Source organism: Narcine bancroftii, chromosome 2 (assembly GCF_036971445.1).
Source record: "Narcine bancroftii isolate sNarBan1 chromosome 2, sNarBan1.hap1, whole genome shotgun sequence".
Lineage (NCBI taxonomy): Eukaryota > Metazoa > Chordata > Chondrichthyes > Torpediniformes > Narcinidae > Narcine > Narcine bancroftii.
The window spans coordinates 87,885,316-87,910,435 of record NC_091470.1 but is presented as its reverse complement, the minus strand read 5'-3'; the positions used below and the strand labels follow the sequence as shown (position 1 = coordinate 87,910,435).

At 43.6% G+C, this 25,120-nt stretch overlaps 1 protein-coding gene and 1 long non-coding RNA gene across 9 annotated transcripts in view; one reads left to right on the top strand and one right to left on the bottom strand.

Annotated features, from left to right (window-relative positions):
* The window catches only part of rab15 (RAB15, member RAS oncogene family), a 224,357-nt gene that overhangs the window by 58,262 nt on the left and 140,975 nt on the right, over positions 1–25,120 (bottom strand). For 3 of the 8 annotated variants that reach the window (XM_069917395.1, XM_069917393.1, XM_069917396.1), the window contains one exon: positions 16,724–16,798. The exons of the other annotated variants lie outside the window; for them this stretch is intronic. In XM_069917395.1, the coding sequence (XP_069773496.1) occupies positions 16,724–16,798 (75 nt within the window). The remainder of the gene's footprint in view (positions 1–16,723; positions 16,799–25,120) is intronic. 8 annotated transcript variants of the gene reach the window in all.
* Positions 19,871–21,579, top strand: LOC138752402 (uncharacterized). The gene is made up of 3 exons (XR_011350599.1): positions 19,871–20,036; positions 20,140–20,237; positions 21,432–21,579. It is a non-coding gene; the product is annotated as an uncharacterized lncRNA (long non-coding RNA).

Here is a 25,120-nt window from a genome sequence, read left to right as displayed (position 1 = left end):
AAAAATCGGCTGGACCTGATATCACAAAGGTGGAAAGGAAAAGTGTTGGAATAATCGCCGACTTGCCTGGATGAGTGCTATTCCAAAATTCTCAGTTGATGAAGCAGCCTGCTTGACTGACACCTCATTCATCACTCTACACATTCATTCCCTGCTGCAATCCTCAAATTGTCTGCAGTATTCGTCACTCCACCAGTCTCTTATGGCTTGGAACGTAGAATGAGGGGAGATTTGATAGAGGTATTTAAAATTATGAGGGGTCTAGTTAGAGTAAATGTAGAACAGCTTTTTCCACTGAGGGTGGGTGAGATGCAAACCAAAGCACATGGGTTAAAGGTAAAAAGGGAAAAGTTGAGGGGGAACTTCACACGGGGAGTGGTGGCACTGTGGAACAAGCTGCCAGCTGAAGTGGTGAATGCGGGCTCAATTTTAATTTTTGGACAAGTCCATGGATGGTAGAGGTATGGAGGGCTATGGTTGGGTGCAGGTCAGCAGGACTAGGTAGAATAATAGTTTGGCATGGACTAAAAGTGCCAAAGGGCCTGTTTCAGTGCTATGTTGATCTGTGGTTGTATTCCCACAGCATCTCCCAAACTGATAACCTAGAGGTGGATGTGATTACCACTAACTGCTGGTTCCCTTCCAAGATACTGAATTAGAAATATATTGCCAACACGTCACTGTCGTTGGATCTGATTCCTGGAGCCTCTGAACCAGCATGTAAATATGTTCTTGTGAACATCGATACTAGTTCACTCGTTTGTGCTCAAGGGCAATTGTGTTTGACCAACAATTTATTGATCTTGCCAGCAACATCCAGATTTCAAGAAATAATGAAATATTTATATAAAAAAACAAGTGATACTGTAACTGCTGCCACTTGGTAGAAAATACAATCATGGTTTAAGGGGCCACACCAGAAATGATGGTGATCAGAATAGAAAATCGGTAGTAAATTGGCACTTGCACTCACTCATGACTGATGCCAGAAACGGAGAAAGCCATATATGTGCAGAAGTAGTGGTTCTGTTCCAAGGGACTGAGTTGTAAGGGAACATAGAGTGGCATGGATAGTGTAGAGTTTAGTGCAAGGCTGTTACAGCGCCAGCGACGCGGATTCGAATCTAGCGCTGTCCATCTGTGAGTTGTTTGTACATTCTCTCTGTGTCGGCGTGGGTTTCCTCCCCCCTTTCAAAATGTACAGGTTGTAAGTTAATTGGGGTATTTGGGTGGCACAGACCCAGGGGTTAGAAAGGAGTGTTGTCGCGCTGTATGTCTAAATTTAAAAAATATAAAGGAGTGACTTCTTTCTGGTCCACATTGTTGTACTGATACATAATAAATTTGCTCTATGATTCATCTAACCGTCCCCTCCCTCTCAGTCCATAAACCTTGATATTTTCATCCACGTGCCTATCTAAGTCTTTTAAATGTCCCTATTCCATCACCTTCTACCATCACACTCAGCAATGCATTCCAGGTTCCCACCGCTCTCTGTGTGATATCTTCCCCAAACTTTCTGCCTTTCACCTTAACGGATGTCCTTTGATATTGGCCAGCTGGAGTTACTGAATAAGTTAATACAGTTATGGAATAAAATATATCTTAAGGGGTAAGATTAGATCGTGGGGGTTTAGGTATTAGTTTACATTCCACAACAGACATTAACATTTCACAAAAGCCATCTCATTTAAAATGTAAGTGTGGACTCCAAGTCTATAGTGACTTTACAGAAACTATGAAGAGTGCCTGTGGCTTCACAAGTGGGTGTTAATTGGACTGATGTTGTAGAATTGAAATGGACTATTGTCTTTAAAGCAATAACATGTTTGAAAAGATGCCCAGGCTCAAAAACTGATAATCCTTTGCTACTAAGATGGGTGCCAGAAGTTAAAAATTGCTGGTTGAAGGTTGCTGTTCCAAGAGGGGTCATATGGTTTTGCAAAAAGAGAGAAAACATTGATTCTTTGGGGAGAGAGAGAGAGTCAGTTGAGTGCAGCAGGTTTGTGGTGAAGGCTGCAAAATTGGGACCCCATTTAAGTTCCAAGTTCAATCTATTCTAATCCCTTGTAGTCAATGACAAGAGGAATGTGGCTGGTTAATGTGTTTCTCCTGAATTAGGGGAAAAAGAAGAACTCTCTGTGGTAATCTGGAAGAAGAGGTTATCTTTTGGAAAAACCACGAGGGGGAGTGTTTCTTCGGCAAGATACTGAAGTGACTGATTGAAGGAGATCAGTTTGTATGTGTGTCCAACGAACAATGAACAGCTCTCTCTCTAAAACCAACAAAGACTTTCCTTTGCGGAAACAATTTAAGTTAAAGCACCATACTGTACACAGTATGGAAGATTGCCTGATATCAGTGAACTTGGAGAAGTGAAAAAATGAGTGGACAGTGAAACAAAAAACTTCCCTGAACAAATACACATTACTTACACGTGCGCTTAGAATTAGAAAGGGGTTAAGTTAGGTTAAATTTAGTAATGTTAATTTTTTTTAATTTATAGATGCCATGTAATCAATTGCATTATGACATTTCATTCACAATTAATCATACATGGCTTTCATAAGTTTAAAAAGAAAAAGAAGAAAAAGCCCCCCAACCCATCCAGTCCCCCAGAAACCCCAAGAAAAAAGACCTAAGCCCACCCAAAAAATGGAAAAACTTAAAAAAGAAAAAATGGAATGGATATTTTTTTTAAAGTTCAAGAAATATTACTTAAACCAACATGTTGTAGCAAATTCAAATATGCAAATCTTATGTTTTAAAACAATTCTAAATATTAAATTCCACTATATCCAATATTCTTCCTAATGAATCATGTATCCATGAAGAATCTCATATCTCTTCCATCATCCAATTTAAAATTCCATGTTGAATCAATTCTCTAAAGTAAAACATCAATATAATCAATATAACTCCATTCATAGATATATATTAATAGAAGATTAAATTAATAGTAATAAGTTAAATATTGATCTTATTATTAAGTATGAAGAAATTTTTAAAAGTTGTTTCTTTAAGTAACCATTGACTTGGTGAATTTCTATTGATGCTGGTGTTTGGAGTCCTCCGGGCTCGTAACACTGGGAAAAATGTAGTGGCTGTCCACCCTAGCTGTGTCCTTCATAATCTAAAGCACCTCAATTAAGTCACCTCTCATTCTCTGTCACTCCAAAGAGAAATGGCCTGACTCGCTCAACCTTTCCTCATACAACATTCCCCTGTACAGTACAATGTGGGACCAACTCAGCAAGAAAATCAGAAATAAAAGGCAGTCAATGTTTTGGGCCTTGGCCCCTTTGTCAAGCATCAGGAAAAAACAGGCAGATGCCTGAATAAAAAGACGAGGAGAGGGGTAAGAGAGGAGAGGAGGAGGAAGAGGGAGGAGCACAGGCTAACAGGTAAGCAGTGGATACAGGTTGGAGGGTAGAAAAACTGAGAAGTGATGGGGAAGAGGGGTAGCTCTTTGATAGGAGAAGTAAGTGGCTGGGGAGCTAGAAAAGGGATGGATGAGGGAAAGAGAGTCACAGGGAGGGCTTAATGGAAAGAGAGGGTCACAGGGAGGGGGAGGGGGTTGATGGAAACTGGAGGTGAATATTGATGCAATGTGGTTAGAGACTGCCCAGATGAAGATAAGGCGTTCCTCTAATTTACGGGTGGCCTTGGTTTGGCAGTACATAAAGGCATAGTCAGACTATGATGGTGTGGCAATGGGGAGCGAGATTGAAATCGTTGGCCACTGGGAGGTTCTTTCTCTTGCAGGGACAGAGCAAAGGTGCCCAATGAAATTATCTTCCATAAAACCATATAACAATTACAGCACAGAAATGGGCCAGTTCGGCCCTTTTAGTCCATGCTGAACACCTTCTCCCACCTAGTCCCATTGACCCGCACTTAGCCCATAATCTTACATACCTCTTTTGCTCAATTACCTATCCAACTTTTCCTTAAATATTAAAATCGAGCCTGCATCTACCGCTTTGGCTAGAAGCTCATTCCACACTCCCATGTGTTTCCCCTAAACTGTTCCCTCTTCAATCTCAATCCATACCCTCTTGTTTGAATCTCCCCCACTCTCAATGGAAAAAGCCTGTTCACATTGACTCTATCTGTCCCACTCATAATTTTAAATACCTCTATCAAATCTTCTATGCTCCAAGGAATAAAGTCTTAGCTTGTTTAACCTTTCCCTGTGACTCAAACCCTGAAACCCAGGCAACATTCTTGTAAATCTTCTCTGCTCTCTCTCCATGTTGTTCATATTCTCCCAGTCTGCACCCAGTCTCCCCAATGTAGACCGAGCACCAGATGCATTAAACGCCTCTGCCGATTCACAGGTGAAGTGTGGCTTTCATTGGAAGGACCGTTTGGGGTGAGGGAGGTCATGTAGGTGGAGGAGTACACAAGGGTAGGTACTGAAGGAGCGTTGGTGGGAAAGGATGAGTGGAGGGAGTTGCCAAGGAAGTGATCCCTGTGGAAACTGAAAAGGGGAGGGGAAGACATGTCTGGTGCAGGGATCTAGTTGTTGTAAGTGGCGGAAATTGCAGATTTGTTGAATGTGGAGGCTGGTGAAGTGGTAGGCAAGGACATAGGGAATCCTGTCCTTAATACTTCTTGGGGGAGGGGTGGGTGATAGACCTAAAAGGTGGATTGCTTTTAGATTCCAATAGATGGTGCGTGACCTGCTGAATGCCTCAAGTATGTTTGTATATTGCAATCGACACCAGCATCTGCAGACTTGTTTAACCTCTCTAGTACATGCCGCATTCTGGTAAATCTCATCTCCAGCCTTTCTAAAGCTTCCTCTGCCTTCCAATAATGAACTCAGGGAACCATTATATTGTATTAAAACTGGATAGACGTCATGCATAAATTGGACTGACTAACCATAGCCCAAAATGTTCTGTTCCATTATACTGACATTCCTCAGATTTTTGACATTGCTCCATTTCCTTTTTTAAATCGATTTTTTTTTTAAAAAAACAGGGCAGCTATTTGAGATCTCATTAAAGAGCTACCAAAAGAGCTGTGCTTTTCAGAAAGGCAGAGATACTTTGTGCAACAAAACATTCACGTCACTGTTTCTTTTTCCTGGGAATAAATTATGGTGGAGCAAAGGATTATTAGAGAACAGTCTGCTGGGTAAACAAACCTTCCAGTAATATATTCCCCAGAGAAATAACATAAACATTTCCATGATGCAGTGTCAAATCAGTTGCCTCTGACTATTCAGCTTTTCTAAGATGCCATGAATGTTTTAATGCCTGATTCACTAAGCCCTTTCAAACTGCTGTGTAAAATAGGGTTAACCGGGAAATTTGCCTGGTTAGTGCCTACTGCAGGGGGCAACCTCTGTACCTGCAGGAGTGTAAGGGGACAGGACAACATCTGGCCGGCTGTCAATCAGTCGGCCTGAAGGGATCAAGTCCCACCCGGTCGGGTGTCAATTACCCTCCGGGATATAAGCCTGCGCCGGCCTCACTCAGAGTTGCTGCAGCCACAGCCAGCCTGGCTCTGTGGAAGTCTTTGTGGATTAAAGCCTGTTGTACAGTCTTTACCTTGTGTGTGTCTGATTCTGGCTAACAGCGCACCACAGTGCCCCAGTTACGCGGCAGTTAGAAAAGGTCCGGCCCAGTCAATCCCGTCAGAATCCAACTAGGTCCATGACCTACCTCAGAGGTAAGTCAGGGAACCCAGTTAAACTTACCCAGCTTGATTTGAACAGGAAAATGGCCGACCCCGCTTATTCCAATGATGTCGGCACTTGCGTGCGTACGTCACCAGGCAGCCAGCATCTGAACATCCAGCAGTACTTCCGGTGAATATGTGACACATCATTGCGGGGGCATGATCCCCCTTAAATTAATGGGTCAATCCCCCTGCAATTTAAAAGGTGCTCCCCAGTAATCGCACTTGGGTCCCAGGAGGGCAACCCAGGTGCTGCAGTTTAAAAGGGGCTACTGATGGGTTGAAGTCTAAAAGCTCACAGGGTTCATCAGTTTCATGGCCAGCAATACTCTTCTACAAAAAGATGCAAGATACAAGCAGCCCCTCATTAGCTTGAGCTTTCTGCTTGGAAGAAATACACATTAACTTTGATAAACTCAATCTGCCTGCTCTCGGGTTAATGAATGTGTAATGAAGAGTACGCCGTGATCAGAGATGAGTAGATTTTTGTTAAATTTGCAATTTACAATTTCCAAACATGAAATGATTAATTTTATAAGATATTTAACTCTGAAGTGAAAGAGAAAGCAACTTGATTGAATCGAGTTTGAGGACTTGGTGCTGGCATGTTTTCTTGATGAGCTCTTACTAACTATACTTGAACTTCACAATCACTTTGCTGAAAAACAAGGTCACAGAGTACAGATGGCCCTCTGGCCCACCACCACCCCCATTCAATATTATCAGCCTGTTGTAACCAATTTGATTTGATTCTCAAGACCTGCTGATTTTACAAGCTAAACTGCACTTAGAATGCAACAGAACATCAGCTTGAATGATTGAATTCCAAACTGATTATATATATTTCACAAAAAGTTTTAAAGCAATCAGAATCTCAACTCAAGAAACGTCGCCAGAGAAACACAAAAGCTGCAGACGCTGGGATCTTGAGCAGACCAAGAATTGCTGGAGGACCTCAGCAGGACAGACAGCATCCATGGGTAGAAATAGTCAGTCAATGTTTCAGGTGTGAAGCCTTTAAAAAGTCCTAGAATAGGTGAAATTACATGTATAAAAGGGGAAGAAGCTGGGAGAGGAGTCCAGAGCAATTGGATGAGGATGGGGTGGGGAGGCAGAGAAATCAATCTAAAATTAGAGAAATCAATGTTCTTGCTGTTCAGTGTCAGGCTGTCCAGGATTATTATTATTATATTTGGCCTCAGGATCATATTTTGGCCTCATTCTGACAATGGATGAGGCTGAGGACAGACATGTCACTAATGGTATAGTTGGGGAATAGATATCACCAGCTATCATAAAAATAAATCGAAGTGCTTAGAGGAGCAGGCAACACTGTGGAGGGAGAAGAACTAACATTTCGAAGGTGGTTCATAATATGAATCAAAGTGGCTTTGTATGACTCCAGATGCAGTGGGTTTTGCGAGCAGGGATTTCCATCCTCCAGACACTCATTCACTCTGCCATGGCACAGTCTGCAGCTGCAGTGATGCAGAAAAAGTGTTTGATAGATTAGAATGGGACTTTTTGTTTAAGGTGTTTGAAAGTTTCAGGATGGGAAAGGTATTTGTAATAATCCTCAGGTTAAAGTAGTTACAATTTGGCAGGCTTCCACACCATCTCCATTAATTAAATCTATTAGGCAAGGATGTCCATTATCACCTGCTCTATTTATTTTGGTGATTGAACCTCTTGCAGAACTGATTCTGTCTGATCCTGATATTAAAGGATTTAAAGTTAATCAAGAAGAATATAACATTTATTTATTTACTGATGATGTTTTGATCTATGTGACAGAACCTAAAGGTTTACTAAGTAAATTATATTTAAGACTGGTGGAATATTGGAAAGTATTGGGTTATAAAGTAAACTGTGATAAAAGTGAAATTATGCCTCTTACTATAGGGATTATACTCATTGCCAACAAGATACCCAGTTTAAATAGCTGATGAACAGAATAAAAATATTTAGAGATACAGGTAGATAATAAGATATGGGGATAGTGCCGGAGGATTGGCGCATTGCGCATGTGGTTCCGTTATTTATAAAGGGTTCAAGGAGGAAGCCTGGCAACTATCGGCCTGTAAGTTTGACGTCTGTGGTAGGTAAATTAATGGAGAAAATTCTTAGAGATAGTACTTATAAACATCTGGATAGACAGGGTCTGATCAGGAGCACTCAACATGGATTTGTGGGAGGAAGGTCATGTTTGACCAATCTGATTGAATTTTTTGAAGAGGTGACTAGGAATGTGGATGAGGGTAGCGCAGTGGATGTTGTCTATATGGACTTCAGTAAGGCCTTCGATAAGGTACCACATGGAAGGTTAGTTAGGAAGGTGCAGTCTTTAGGTATAAATTTTAAGATAGTCAAATGGATTGAATATTGGCTGAAAGGGAGAGGCCAGAGAGTGGTAGTGGATAATTGTCTGTCAGGTTGGAGGCCGGTGACCAGTGGTGTGCCTCAAGGATCTGTATTGGGCCCATTGTTGTTCATTATATACATTAATGATCTAGATGATGGGGTGGTGAATTGGATTAGTAAATATGCAGACGATACTAAGATAGGTGGAATAGTGGATAATGAAGAAGGTTTTCAAGGATTGCAGAGGGATTTGGGCTGCTTAGAAAAGTGGGCTGAAAAATGGCAGATGGAATTTAATGCTGATAAGTGTGAGGTGCTTCATTTTGGTAAGAAGAATCAGAATAGGACATATGTGGTAAATGGGAGAGCATTGAGGAATACAGAAGAGCAGAAAGATTTAGGAGTAACGGTACATCGTTCCCTGAAGGTAGAAACTCACGTGAATAGGGTGGTGAAGAAGGCTTTTAGTATGCTGGCCTTTATCAATCATTGCATGGAATATAGGAGTTGGGAGGTGATGTTGAGATTGTATAAGACGTTGGTGCGGCCTAATTTGGAGTTCTGTGTGCAGTTCTGGTCGCCTAATTATAGGAAGGATATAAACAGAGTGGAGAGAGTGCAGAGAAGGTTTACCAGAATGTTGCCTGGGTTTAAGCATCTGGAGTATGGGGAGAGATTGGACAGATTGGGTCTTTATTCTTTGGAGCGTAGAAGGTTGAGAGGGGATTCGATAGAAGTATTTAAGATTATGAAAGGGATAGACAGAATGGATGTGGATAGACTATTTCCGTTAAGAGGAGGAAAGATTAAAACAAGAGGACATGAGTTAAGAATTAAGGGGCAGAGGTTTAGAGGTAACATGAGGGGGAACTTCTTTACTCAGAGAGTGGTAGCTGTGTGGAATCATCTTCCGGGAGAAATAGTGGCGGCGGAGTCAATTGTATTATTTAAGAAAAGGTTGGACAGGTATATGGATGAGAAGAAGATGGAGGGTTATGGGCATTGTGCAGGGAGGTGGGACTAGAAAGGGGTGTTTGGTTCGGTGCGGACTAGAAGGGCCTAATGGCCTGTTTCCGTGCTGTAATTGTTATGTTATGTTATGTTAAGATAGATAATGTATATAAATGGAATTATGTACCTTTATTTAAGAAAATTGGAGAAAATTTGAATAAGTGGAAGATATTATTAAATAGGACTAATTGTGTCAAAATTAATATATTTTCTAGAGTGCAATACTTACTTCAAACATTACCAATAATGATACCACAAAATTTTTTTACAAGAATTAAATAATATATAATAAATTTTCTTTGCAAGGTTAAGATGTCAAGAGTTTCTTTAGACCAGTTGATGTGGAAATTCAAGTTATGAGGTTTGCAATGACCAAGCTTTAAAAAATTATTATCAGCCAGTTCAATTGAGATTTTTGACTTTTTTTTGATGACGAAGAAAAACCAGCATGGATTAAAATAAAAATTCATAAAATGGGAGAGAGGAAATGGGAAGATTTTATATATAAATGGGAATCAAAATTATTATTAGGGGAGATGGAAGGTGCCCTTATTGAAACATTTGATTAATATTTGGAATAATGTAAATGATGAAATTGGAACAGGGAGTGCTGTCCTGCCTAAAATGCCTTTGATACAAAATCGACTTATTCCATTCTCAATGGATAATCAATTTTTAAATATTTGGTCTCGGAAAGGAATTAAATATATAGAAGATTGGTACGACAAAAGGAATTTAATGTCATTTGAACAATTAAAAAATAAATATGAGATGCAAAATAATACACTTTTTTTGTTATTATCAGTTAAGAACTTACTTGAGAGATAAATTGGGTCCAACAATATTATTATCAAAATGCAATGATGTAGAAATGCTGATACGTAGTAGATATATTAAGAAATTTAACTCAGCTATGTATACTTTATTGCAGAATGGGACTTTCAAAAAGGGGATATGTTGGTCCAGTCAGCAATAGGAGACGGATCTAAATATTAACATAGAAGAACAAAATTGGTCAGATCTGTGCCAAGATAATATGAAAAATACTATAAATGTTAGGTATAGATTCGTTCAATATAATTTTTTACATCAATTATATCTCACACCACAGAAGTGAAATAGATTGAAGTCAGATCTATCAGACCAATGTTTTAGATATGGCCAAGAGATGGATACTTTTTTTACATTCTACTTGGTCCTGTCCAAAAGTGAGACCATTTTGGGTAAATTTGGCAACTTTTTTTAGAACAGGTTACAGCAGAGGTTCTCAACCTTTTTCTTTCCACTCTCATACCACTTTAAGTATTCCCTGTGCCATGGGTGCTCTGTGATTAGTAAGGGATTGCTCAAGGTGGGATGTGGGTGGAAAAAAGGTTGAAAACCACTATTTGAATCGTACCTAATTGACTTGCTATGTGCAGTTTCATATCTCCAAAGGAAATAGGCCAATGACCATTTTTCTCAAGCAAAATATTTCAGTAACAATTCGGTCTCGAGCAGTGATTCTCAACCTTCCCTTCCCACTCACATCCCACCTGAAGCAATCCCTTACTAATCACAGAGCATCGATAGCATAGGGATTACTTTAAGTGATATGTGAGTGGAAAGAAAAAGGTTGAGAAACCAATTAAATTTCCACAAAACCCTAATGTTATTTTTATTAGGTAATATTGAAGGGATAAGACCAAAATTGAAATTATCTATATAATCAAAAAGAATTTGTAAAGATTGCATTGGCAGTAGCAAGAAAATGTATAGCAGTAATGTGGAAATTGGACCCCCCCCCCCCCAACCCCCACCCTAGGTATGGAGAGATGGGATGCAGAGGTACATAGCTGCGTCCCTTTGGAGAAGATCACTAGTAATCTGAGAAGTTAATAGGATGTATTTTTTTAAAATTTGGCACAATTGAGGGAATTAATTTATAGATGTTTCCCCTAAGCTTCGCACCCTGTTAACCTCCTTGGAAGTATTAAAAGAAACAAATGATTAGAACCGTGTGGTGAGGGGTGCCCTTCAGCAACCAGGTTTCTATTTTTGTACTTTTCTTTATTTTTTTTTCTATGCTTTTTCTTATTTTCCTTTCCTTTCTTTTCTTGGGGTTTTGTTTAGGGGTTTGGGGGGGGGGTGGTGGTTATACCATCATGTATTTGATACTAATATTTGTTTACTGCATTTTGCATATGACTATGACTACCTGTATGGACACTTTTTTAAAATAGAATATTCAAAATAAAAGTCTACGTAGACATCAGTAGATACAATTCCAAAATGCTGCAAAACCCAGAGGCCAATGAACTGTCATTTCGGAATAAAACACAGATGCAGTGATCTGGATCTGATTGGATAATAGGGATGGTCCTCATGGATTTCAGAAGGAAATGGTTGAAAGGCAGATCTTTCAAAATATATGGTTTGAGTCGACGTGGATATCAGGATGACCAAAACTTAGCCTGCACTTATTCTTGCTTGAAAGGAACAAAAAAGATAAAATCAATGTGATCCATATAACAATTACAGCATAGAAACAGGAAATTGTGGCCCTTCTAGTCCACACCGAACCAAGTGCTCTCCTCTAGTCCCACATACCTGCACCTTGCCCATAACCCTCCATTCCCCTCCCACCCAAACTATATTATGGTTTCAAGACTGAAAGGAAGATGCACTTTATGCGGCAACTTTCATGGTCTCCAAACATCTCAGTGCGCTTTACAGCCACATTATGTGGTTGTGAGGAGCAATAACTTCTTTTTTATTTTGTTCTCTGGTTTCCTCCCACCTTTCCAAACTAAAAAGTACGGGGGTTGTAGGCTAATTGGTTTATTTGGGTGCTCTGGGTCCGAAGGTGCCCTGTTACTGTGCTGAATGTCTAAATTAAATTAAATAACGTGAGATGCCTCACCATGAGGCGCCCAGTCTGTAAATCTGGACATCTCCAGTGACCTCTGGAGAGGTCAAATAGAACCAGGCTCCTCCTGCAGCAAGTGTTGATGCGATGAGTTCTGTGTCAAGGCCAGGTACTCTTTGGGACCTCGCTTTTCTTCTATTTGTGGAGCAGGGGGCCAGCCTTCTTGCCCAGTAGCTTTTGTCAGGAGTTGGCCACCATCTCAAGTTCAGGTTCATTGTCATCTGACTATACTTAATCAACCAGATAAAACAGTGTTTCTCCAGACCACAGAGAACACAAGGACACACATAATAATCACATCAATACATAAAGAAAGAATATAAAATAAATATACATATTTTGGTATAATTTATTCATTTCATTTATAAGAGACCCAAAATTACAGGATTCTGTCATCAATCTCATAGCCTGAAGGAAGAAGCTACTTCGCAGCCTGGTAAAGTTGAATCTTGAGATGTCTATGTATGAGGTCAGTAACAAGATGTATATAGCCTGTGTTAACTGTGCTCAGCAGGTCCCTCCATCTGGACTGTGGGGTACTGTGGTGATATGGCTGTATGCACTGGCTGGCCGACCCTCCGGGTGTCTCCCTGCCTTAGCTTCTCCCTTGATCCTACCCATATGGCCTGGGCCATAAAGGTTGAGTCCCTTCTCTTTCTCACTCATTTTCCTAGCCTGGACCCGGGCCAGCAGTCTCTTGCTCAATAAAACCTATCGTTCCCCTCAGACTTCTGTCTGCATCATTATTGGGCTACCAATGGCACCCAACAATTTATTGAGCAAGATTTTATGGAGAAATTGCTGCGCCCCGAAAGGCTGGAAGTAGACCCCCAAGTCCTAGGTGCATCAGTACTCTTCGAGCAGTGGGTGAACTGTTTTAACAATTTCCTCGACACTGCTGTGGAGGTGGTCGACTCGGACAAAAAGAAGCTCAAGATCTTTCAGGCACAAGTCGGCCAGAAGGCCTATCTGACCATCCAAGGCTGCATGACCTACACCGAGGCAATGGCTGAGCTGTGGGCGCTCTATAAACCCAAGGTGAACTTGGTTTACTCCTGTTACCTGCTGGCGTCCAGGAAACAACAGCCTGGTGAATCCACTGAAAGGTTCATCAGGTCCCTGGTCACACTGGGAAAAGACTGTATGGGGGAATCTCACAGGCCCAGGCGCGATATCGCCGAACCAGTGCATGGAAGAGCTGATCAGATGGAAGAGCTGATCAGAGACGCCTGTGTGTCGGGGTTGAGGTCAGACTACATCTGGTAAAGACTCCTCGAGGAGGACCCGCTCCCTCTCAAAAAGGCTATCGAACTGGTCAGAACTCTGGACTCGGCCCAGCGCCAAGCGGTGTTGATCGTGGGCAGAAGCAGGCCACAAGGGCTATCAACCTCAGACTCGGTGTTGGGCATCAGCAACCCGACCGTGGCTACAATCACGCCGACCACATCGTCGAGATGCAACTTCTGTGGGTAGGCCAAGCACGCGAGGTGCCTCTGCCCTGCAAAAGGAGCGATCTTCTCAGGCTGTGGAAAGAGGGGCTACTATCAATGGGTCTGCAGGTCCTGATCACAGCCAGCGAGCAGTGCGGTGTGTGTCCCTGAAGAGCTTCTGGTGCTGACTGCGTGCATGGTGAGGGGAGCGCCATCTTACCGGCCATCGCTCCCAACCACGGCACCTTGGCCTACCACTTCAGTGACGTCATTTCTGACCACCACAACTCCACTTCCGGCTTCTTCTTCATCTGGTGCTGCGTGGTCAACATGGAGGTCGCCATCTTGGGCGGGCCTCCCCACCAATGACGACGATGAAGGAACGTCACTCCTCGCTTCAGTGACACTGAATCAAGCCAATCCTCAACCGATCTCGAACTCAATGATGAAGATTGAGGTGAATGGACATAAAACTAATTGTTTTTTCAATAGCAGCAGTACGGAAAGCTTTGTACACCCCGATGTGGCCAGAGACTCTTCCTCCCAGTCCGACCCATGACTGGGATGGTTTCAATGGTGTCTAGGGACCAACAAACGAGTATCCAATAATATTGTGTATCGTCGCTGACAGTGGTGGGGTGGGGGGGGAGAAGAGGGAATGTTATAACGACTTGTGTAATTAATTATGCCCTTCCTCTGCATGCCGAGCCTCCCAGGCCTTGACTTTCAGAGTCAGTTTAGGAGCGTGACAATGGCGTTCGGAGGCCCCCAACTACCATTGACCGGTCACAGCCCATAGTATTCGGATGACCATCCCCAACCGGATAGCCAGCACCTGTTGCCGTCCTGTAGCCCCAACACCCAATCTCCAGCACCGTCCAGTGGTATTGGCACTTGGTCCCCGGCACTGTCCAGTGGTCCCAGCTCTCAGTCTCCAGCACCTTAAGGGTGCCCCCTCCATCACTGTTTGCGAACCTCACCCCAGATTGCAAACCCCTCGCTACCAAAACTCAGCGCTATAGTTACGAGGATATGTAATTTATCTGGGCTGAGGTTCAGCCACTCCTGGCAGAGGGGATCATAGCCCCTAGCACCAGTCCCTGGAGAGCACAGGTCCTCGTGGTCAGAGGGGCAGGCAAGCCCCGGATGGTAATTGACTATAGTCAAACCATCAACCGCTTCACCCAGCTGGATGTGTCCCCACTTCCCCATATAGACGACTTGGTCAATAAGGTCGTCAAATACAGAATTTTTTCGACTATTGACCTCAAGTTGTTTTACGACCAACTCCCCCTCCATCCGAGCAATCGAATCTATACCGGATTAGAAGCCGACGGGAAACTCTTCCATTTCCTGCGGGTACCCTTCAGCATTACTAACAGTGTTTCTGCTTTCCAGAGAGTAATGGACCGGATGATGGAGGAACACGGGTTGACGGCAAACTTCCCCTACCTCGACAATGTCACCATCTGCAGCCATGATCAGCAAGACCAAGACGCAAACTCACAAAGTTCTTGCATACGTCCAAGTTATGTAACATGATGTACAAAAAGGACAAGTGCATGTTCAACATGGAGCGCCTGGCCCTTCTTGGATGCATCGTGGCACATGATATCATTGATCCCAACTCTGACAGCTTGTGACCACTTCTGGAACTCCCTGTCCTGAACACCCTGAAGGTGCTGAAATGGTGCCTACGGCTGTTCTCATATCACGTGCAGTGGGTGCCCAACTACGCTGATAAGAGCCATCCCCTAATTCAGTCAACCACTTTTCCACCATCAGCGGAGGCCCAAGCTGCTTTCAATCAGATTCAAGGAGACATCGCTAAGGCCACGATGCATGCTATGGATGAGTTCGTCCTCTTTCAGATGGAAAGCGATGCCTCTGACTTTGCACTAGCCGTCACATTAAACCAGGCCGGCAGGCCAGTAGCATTTTTTTTCCTGCACCCTCCTCCGTCGAGAAGGAGGCGCAAGCGATCATTAAGGCAGTGCACCACTGGTGGCACTACCTAGCCGGTAAAAGGTTTACCCTGTTGACTGACCAAAGGGCAGTGGCCTTCAAGTTCAGAGCCAAACAACGGGGTAAAATCAAAATTGACAAGATTCTGAGGTGGAGGATTGAGTTATCCACCTACAACTATTACATCTTGTACCAGCCGGATAAGCTCAACGATTCCCCCAGATGCCCTATCCCGAGGGACGTGTGCCAGTGCACATCTCAACCGTCTCCAGGTCCTGCACAACAGTCTGTGCCACCACAGAGTTACGAGGTTGTATCACTTTATCAGGTCAAGGAACCTCCCGTACTCCGTTGAGGATGTCCAGTCCACGACCAGACGCTGCCAAATCTGTGCCGAGTGTAAGCCTCAGTTCTAACGGCCAGAAAAGGCACACTTCATCAAAGCCACTTTCCCTTTTGAATGACTCAGTATTGATTTCAAGGGCCCCCTCCCGACCACAAATACGAGCGCCTTCTTCTTGATGGTGGTGGACGAATTTTCCAGATTCCCCTTTGCAATTCCTGCCCAGATATGACCTCAGCCACGGTCATCAAGGCCCTGAGTAGTATCTTCACTCATACATGCCAACACCCAGTATGCATTTTGAGGTACCTGAATGGCCATGAGGACACGGTGGCCATACGAGACCTAGCAAGGGCCTAAGACCCCGTGACTGCCTTGCTGGTTGCTGAACATGCCATGGATCCGATGGCGCCACATCCAAGCACAGCCCTGGAGTCTGAGCAGCCTGCCCTGCAGCTGGATGTCCAGGTTCCTAACTCTCCTGCAGCTGCTGAGGACCCCCCAGTATTCCAGGAGTCCACTGCCAGCACCCCAACCCCCCCACATTTCTTGCAGTCGACAATCCCCCATCAGCCCCATCTCCAGAGGAGCACCGTACTGACACGCCGGTTCCCCGGCGGTCCAGCAGACAGAGGAGGCCACCTGTGCGGCTCAATCTCTAGCTGGTGGGGGCGTCCACCAGTTTGTTTGATAATTGTTAAAAGTTCCTGTATTGCTGTTGTATTGCCTCCAGGTTTTGATGTTACCTGTGGGTTCTTTCTTAAAAAGGGGGGGGGGGGCGTGAATGTGGTGATATGGCTGTATACACTGTCTGGCCCACCCTCCGGGTGTCTCCTTGCCTTAGCTCCTCCTATGTGACAACAGGCCATAAAGGTCGAGTCCCCTCTCCTTCCTGCTCATTTTCCTAGCCTGGACTTGGGCCAGCAGTCTCTTGCTCAATAAAGGCTATTGTTCCCCTCAGTCTTCTGTCTGCATAATTATTGGGGCTACCAATAGCGCCCAACGGGTACTTACTGTTGCTCAGAGATTGCCTGCTGTTTCTCGAATGGCCAGTGTGAGTCTGAATTCTTAGATGGCAGTTTACTGTGTCTGTGAATAGAGAGGGTGCTGTTATTCATGGAGGCCTTGAATCAAGAGGAATTGCAGGAGAACTGGCAATCCTTCAGTTGGATTAGATCTAAGGATCCCAGTCACTGTGCACATGGTGGCATTCAGCTGTGTGTCTGCATGTCGTGATTGTAGAACCACATAAAGGAATGTCATTCTGCAGCAGGGTACATTGCCAGTGTGGTGGGGCAGAGTCTGACAGGTTTCCGCACCAGGCTCACCACGGAAGATCGGTTTTTAAGCCAGTTTCGGGAAACAGAGGCCAGTGTGGGAGAATCCCTTCTAGTATGATGACTAGTGTTCATCAGTAATCTTCCTTCCCTCCACCAAGGAAACCTTACATTCTCTCCCTACACCCCAGTCAGGGGTCATCTCTGCTGCAATGCTGGAAACTCTATAGTCATCTTGCATAGAATAAAGCTGCCCATGGAACTGCTTAATAAAATAGGAACATTACACCCAAAAAAGTCTTCTGTACAAAAGAATGTGTAAAGTCTATGCAGGTTCAAAAGGCAATACCTTCTAATGCGTACAGGAGTGAGGACAGTGTTCATGTTCAAACTCCAAGTCCTTGAGGGATGGGTGATCGGAATGACCAAGCTTTATGAAGTTCAATGGACTACGAGAACATCAGGGAGTCACCATCAAAGATTGACCCCACCACAACACCAACCAAGAAAGAAGATCTTATGTTGAAGATAGTCTTCATTTAATATTCCATTCTTCCATCTCAGGGCCAGTATCCACCACAGCTGCTCAAGTAAGGATGAGCACTGGAACTATTGTTGATTTAGACCCAGAGTTCTGCCTTTAATGTTCTATCGTTCTTCCATGGCTAGGAGGTGCAAACCTGCCAGAGCAGTGAGGGGAGACACAACACTCCTCTGCAGGGTCCTTCTGCCCGGTCGTGATGCCCTCCACCACATACAGGTTTCAATTGGCATGTAGAAGGGAGTGATGGTGTTTACTTTTCAACATCTTTGAAACCAGGGTGTTCTATGCCCATGTTTGGTGCTGACAATGAGGGTCAGGGGCTCTGGGTGGATCAGTGGAGTAGTGCAGGGCACTAAAGCACGAGGACACCCACCCACTGAGAAGGAGAATCCTGGGAGAGGGCCCCGCAGAGTGGGAGAACAAAAGGAGTGAACCAGTGATGGAATTCACAACTAGGCATCAAGATTAGGACTGAAGGAAGAGGACAAAGTATCAGTCAGCCCAAAGGCTGGTCTGGTTGCACGAGCTCACAGCAAAACCCAAGTGCAGATATAATTGTGTTTGAGTGCCTGCCTACATTTTGCTCATACCTGGACGAAGGGCTCAAGACTGAAATGGTGGTTATGTATCTTTATCTTTGCTATAGAAAGTAGGTCAAGTCAAATTTATTGTCATCTGATTGTACAAGTACAACATGTTGAAACAACATTCTCCAGTCCTCGGTGCAAAACACGCAGACACACAATGAGACATAGCACACATACAGAAAAACTACACATATACAGGACAAGTATTCATATATATAATGAATAAATAAATATTGTTTCATGAATATGAGAGTCCGTGAGCAGTTCCTTTGGTCCTTCAATATTCTCACTGCCTGTGGGAAGAAGCTGTTCCTCAGCCTGGTGGTGCTGGCTCTGATACTCCTGAACCTCTTTGCTGAAGGGAGCAGCTGAACGATGCTGTGTGCGGGGTGGAAGGGGTCCTCAATGACCAGGTCCTCAATGACCCCTCTTCAGACAACGATCCAGGTAGATCACGTTGATGGGGGGGGGGGGGGACTGTGGGGGTGGGAGACTACAGTGATCCTCTCTGGAGTCTCAACAGTATTGGAGTTTCTCTTTGAATATATATATTTTAATTAACTTATAAAATGAAGGCAAGGTCAGTACATTCCATCCTTGAAAAGATATGATGTTGCTTACCCAGTTTTCATAATGACGTTTTGGACTGTGGCAAGCTGGTCTTGCTCTTTCATTACTCCTCTATATTACATTCAGAGAGCAAAGAATGGCTCAGCTTTTGCAAGTATTAAACTTCAATGCAATTCAAAATGAATCATTGTGCAAGGTACCTTAAATAAATCCATTGATGTAACTTTTTTTTTCGGGACAGGCTTGAATGTGCTGGAAGTATTATTTTACTGAAATTAGAATTCCAAGTCCAAAGACTTGTGATGACTATGTACCAAAGATAGACTGGTTAATTGGTCACATGGGTGTAAAGTGGGCTCATGAGCTGGGAAGGCCTGATATTATGCTGCACCTCTAAATTAAAATGGAAAAAAAATTCCCATTCCTGTGAATGAAACTCACAGCCAAGGTGTAGTGCTCTGTCCAGTACTGAGAGCTACATTGTTGAAGGTACTGTTTTCACAGGTGAAGTGTTAAACCAAGGTACCATCAACCTTCTCCAATGGATGAGAAAGATCCTATGAAAGAGAATGGAGGTTCCCAGAGAGTTGTAAAAATCTGTGCCAAAGGAACCAGTTGAATACACTCAATCAAATTCCCTCTCAACTTCTTCCCCTCTAGCTAAAACAGACCTAACCTGTCCAATCTCACGTCCTAATTAAAACACTCCATCATACCTTAAAATCTCTAAGACATTGAGTACCTTCTCTTTACGTTTGGAGACTTGCACAGGATTTCCAGCTATAAAATCATGATGGGCCTAGGTCAAGGGACTCTGTTTCCAGATAATAGTCTGATTCTAGAGAATCATAGAATACTACAGCACAGAAACAGGTCCTTTGGCCTATCTCGACCATGCTGAATTCTTGTTATTCTGCCTCGTCTCAAAAATTGGCATATCAAATTAGAAAGATATAGATTAGCAAAATATGGTATACTGCATGTGAATTCCAAATGTTCAACTAACAGTAAACAAAATCTTTCTTTAATATAAATATCTGAGAACTCAGAACAAGGAAAATAAAGGACAAGTGTGTTGAAAAGTCACATTTCCTTTGTGGATTATGTGTTGTTTCTGCCTTGAAGTTGGTTTGTAACCCTGCTATCAGAGGTAATATTTTTACTTGCAGGTTAATGAACCCAATTCCCTCAACAAAGTGTGAGAAAAACAGAAGGACAAAATAATGTGACAAGCATCTTGGCACATCCAGGTATCTCATTACAGTCTTTCCCTATGGGAATAGCCGCTATGGAAACAATAACTCTTCAGGGAACTGACTCATCCAGTAGGGCATGTCGGGAACTATCGAGTAAGTGGAAGGCTAGTTTCAAACAGTAATTGAGAATATAGATATACATTGCAGGAACATCCAGTTTTTGTTTTTACAGTTGATGGTCTGATCTATTTTCCAGAAGACTTGGCGCTAGTTGTTTGAAAATACTATGGAAAGCTCGTAACAATGCACGTTCATTTTAAAAATGAAAAATCACAGAAGGCATCATCTCCACAGGTTTGGAGTTAAATCATCCTGCTTTTCCCAGAGGGTGGAATTCACTGCCCATTGAATTTACTGAGGCTACCTCATAAATATATTTAAGGCAAGGTTGCATAGACTTTTACATCGTAGGGAAATTAAGGGACATGGGGAAACGGCAGGGAGGTGGAGATGAGCCTATCATCAAATCAGACTGGCAGAACAGGCTTGATGAGCCAGATGGCCTAGTCCTACACCTATTTCTTATGAGCAGCAATAAGGAGGCTCTTCAACTGGTAATCAAATAATGGCATATGCATTGGCAGGAAGTGCATTGCAGTGACTTGGAAGTCCGACTCTAGTCTTGGTATCAAACGATGGAACAAGTAAATGCAGAACTGCGCTGCCCTGGAGAAAATTACTTATAACCTGAGAAACAAATACGGTACTTTTCATAGGATCTGGCAGCACCTACATAGGTGCATGGCGGTGATTCGTTTCCCCGTTCCTTGCTGCGGCTTCCTCTCCCTTGCATTGATCCCAATCAAGAAAAGTCAGGAATGAATATCGGCCCAGTGGCCGCCCACTGAGCTGCGACAATCCATGCCCCTTATTTATTATTTATTTTCCTGGTGTTAAAGTTTTGTTATTGTTGGTCGAAGTTTGAGTGAGACGTCTTGTTTTATGTGAAGGGAGGGGGAGTTGGTAGAGACACGGGCTTGTATATATAGTCATAAAGAAAATGAGTATATGTATATTTGAATGTGAACTGCCATTGTTGGCATGACACTGAATATGGCTGTACATGCTTGTGTGAAAATATAAATAAAATATTCAAAAAAAATAATGGCGTATGCTGGAAAACTGTGAAATAAACACTGAAATCTGCCACTTTCTGCAGGGAGTTTGTACATTCTCCTAACGACCAGCGTGGGGGTTCCTCTGGGTGCTCCTCCTTCCTCCCACCCTCCAAAAATGTACAAAGTCGGTAGGTTAATTGGGTGTAATTGGACGGTGCGGGTTTCAGTGGTTGGTATCGGCTTCTACCATGGTGTAAATAAATTTGAAGTACCTGAAACGACCAACAGATCTATGCAAAAAGATCATGTTCTGCTCCCAGGACCATTCAGCAGAACTGGGGAAGACAGAAAACAGGTTTCTGCCCGCTTAAAATTAATTTATTTCTTCTCATTCTCACTCCTAATGACAGGTCTTATTCTCTTCCCTCAGGTACTCCCAAATCTGCTGAGCGGCTCTGCAAATGGGCATGGTATCCCTGGTCTGGAGTGGGAATGTATCCCTGGCTCCAATTCCTCATCACCAGTTACCAACGTGGAAAGGAAGACAAATTGTCGGGATGTCGGACAAATAAAGGATTTCACCACCATCACCAGTTTTTTTTAAATATGCTGACTTAATGCCTCACATTATTGGCAGCACAGTTAGTGTAGCAGTTAGTACAATGCTGTTGCAGCGCCAGCGATTGGGACCGCGGTTCGAATCCCGCGCTTGACTGAAAGGAGTTTCTGCCTGCAAGAAGTCAATGCAAACCGTCCAATTACACCCAATTAACCTACCGTCTTCATACATTTTTGGAGGGTGGGAGGAAGGAGGAGTGCCTAGAGGAAACTCCACACAGGTCATTGGGAGAATGTACAAACTCCCTGCAGAAAGTGGCAGATTTCAGTGTTTATTTCACAGTTTTCCGAAATGACTGTATGTCTACATTTTTTGAAAAATCAAACAGAAACATCATCTACTCATTTCATGGTACCACCTTTCCATCCACCAGCACAGGGCAAGGTGAGGAGGAACATTTGCAGGGAGCGGTAAATCTGTGGAATCAGATGGATGTGGAGGCCAAGTCATTGGGCATATTTAAAGCAGAGGTTAAACAAGAGGGTTAGCAGATGCTGGGGTCGAGTGCAAAACACAAATATGTTGGAGAAACTCAGCAGATCATGCAGCATCCATGGGAGGTCCTTGGGCCTTCGTCAGGCATAAACATGGAGAGGGTGAAGAGGTGCCCGTGGAAGGGTTGACTAGATTCCTGGATGGTGGTGTTGGGTCAGGTATTGCACCTCCTCGGGTTACAAGGGAAAGAACCCAGGGACAGGGAGGGAGGGACATGGAGGCAAGGTTTAATTAGGGAGCCACACTCCTGTAGAAAGCAGAAAGGAAAGGGGAGGGGAAGACATGACCAGCAGAGGGATTGAGTGGTAGCTGGTGGAAATGATGAAGAATGATGTGCTGGATATGGAGGGTGGCTGGGTTTCAAGATTCAATTTATTATCATAGTAAAAAAAAACAGTGTCGTATTGCATGAAATTCCTTTTGGCCTGATGCAAGGCAGACAGATTCGCCACTGGCAGGAATTGCCTAAGCGCCTCTTACAATCAGACTTACAGTGAGAGAAAGAGATGCACAAGAGAGTCCCCGCCCCCTCCCCAGAGACATTGTGAGTCTGAAGATTAACCTCCAGTACTTCCACAGCCTCCGCATATACACAGAGTCCAGTCCAAACCATTGGCAACCCGAGCTTCAGATCCGAACCTCCGACATGGTCAGGGGCACTTCAGTGCCATCGGCACCTCCTTGCATCCTGGTTTGGATATCTGCCACCCCTCCAGTCAGTTCAAGACAGTCTCCAGCAGTCTGCAGCCCAGCGTGACTCTCCCGACAGCAGTCTCCAGTAGCCCACAACTTCTGCGGATTTCTTGTCTCAAGTCGGCAGCAGCCCACCACATGTATTGGACCCTCAGCCGCAGAGCCCCCTCACTGGGAAGTCCAAGGGAACTCTACCCCTGTTTTGTTTGAGGAGGAGGAGGGGTGAGAACAGAAGTGCGAGAGACAGACACCTCCGTCAACCTCAGTGGAGAGGAAGCAACACTTTGTGATAAAGCTGGGCATTTCAGATGTATTGGAGTGGAAAGCTTCATCACAAGAACAAATTCAACAAAGAGAAAGGGATAGAGTCCTTCCTATAGGCCAGGTGGGAAGTGGTGTAGTCAAGGTAGCTGCAGGGCTCAAACATGCTGGAGAAACTCAACAGGTCATACAGTAGCAGGTATATGCCCACAGGTTCAGGCCCAAAACATCCTATGGATGCTGAATGACCTGCTGAACTTCCCCAGTACATTTGTATATTAAAACAAAGGTTGATAGGTTCTTGATTGGTAAGGGTGTCAAAGGCTATGGGGAGAAGGCAGGAGAATGGGGTTGAGAGGAAAAATACATTAGCCATGATTCAAATGGCAAAGCAGACTTGATGGGCCGAATGGCCTAATTCTGCTCCTACGTCTTATGGACACAGGAGAACAATGAGAAAATATGAAGGTAGGAGTTGGCTATGATACTTTAAACAACATTCAGCCCATTATGTTCATGTCAGTTCCCAGGAGAGCAATCCCATTCCCCCTCTACTTAATTCCCTGCAACTTATTCTCTCTCACACATGCCCATCAAGCTCCCTTGTGATTCTCTGAGCCATTAACCTGCATTTAGCAGTTGGGCTCAGCAACCAATTGCCCAGTGGGGGGAATCAAAGCAGCTGGAGGAAACCGACGCAGTCATAAAGAGAATATTCAAACTCTGTGCAAACATCAGCTGAGGTCAGGATCTAACCCAGATCCCTGGAGCTGCAAGGCAGCACAACTGACTGCGGCAGTACCATGCCAACACACGATATCTTTTCAAGTCCAGAACTTTGGCTTATTACTGGGATAGTTTGTCAGATTCCAACTCTACATATTTGCACATTGAATTTCCTGTTAGGGATGTCCGTTTTCAAGCTGCCTTATCTGATTTAATTTGTTTTTCACTATCGTTCCAGAACTTTAATGATGAGAGAACAGTGTGAAACATGCATTGCTGCAGAGTAAATTACTCACCGAGAACAAATTTTATGCGCAGGGGACCAACATATATTTTTCTACAATTGTGTTTTGCTTGAGGTGCATCTTTTTTCATAATTTTTTTTTACAGAATGTGTCAATTCCAGGTCCTTTCTGTAGGGTTTTGTCCTTTTGAAATCGTTTCTGACTGCACATTTGCCTCATATTTGGGCAACTGTATTCCAGGGAAGAGATGGGAAAGCAAGATGAGAGAGGATATAGCCAAACGCCAGCTCTTGCTCGTCTGGTTCCACACTCAGTTAAGTACTTTTATAAGCAAATTGTAATGCAAACAAAAAACAGATGGTTGCTTTTAAGAATTTCTAAGAGAGAATCTGCAGAACTATAAAGCAACATGAACTAGGTCAGTGAGAGGGTACGACAATATTGTCAACTGGAAAGACCACACACAGGAATCATAAAATGGGTGACACATTACTCAATGAACAGTCTTGAAATAGTTAGGGTTACAGATCATAGAGTTCAACAGATTTTAATATATGAGCACTTAACATGTCTAACCATCGTGGGGCAGCAGAGAACATTGGCATCTCACAACCCAGATGAAATTACCATTGATTAATCTGCATCCCATACATTTTGCTTTTGAAGAAAAATGTTCATTTCATTTTTTGAGAAAAGCTCCCACTGTGGATTCCTCGACATCGGGGAGACTGGACGAAATGGGAAGCCATTTCGTTGAGCACCTTTGATCTGTCCGCTGCACCAACAAAGACCTCCCAGCGGCCAAGCACATCCTATTCCCACACTGACACGTCTGTTCACGGCCTCATGTACTGCCAGGCTGAGGCTACCTGCAAATTGGAGCAACAGCACCTTGTAGGGGAATGGTTCGTGTACGGTGCATTGTCATGCAGCATGGGAATGGGTCACTGGCCCCAGCAGGTTCATGCTAGCCTTCTATTTTATTCCCATCTTCTAGTCTTTGACTCATTGCCCAAGTGATTTGTCCAGACACTTCTAAATGCAATCAGCGATTCTGCTTCCGCCAAGCAGACTGGGAGG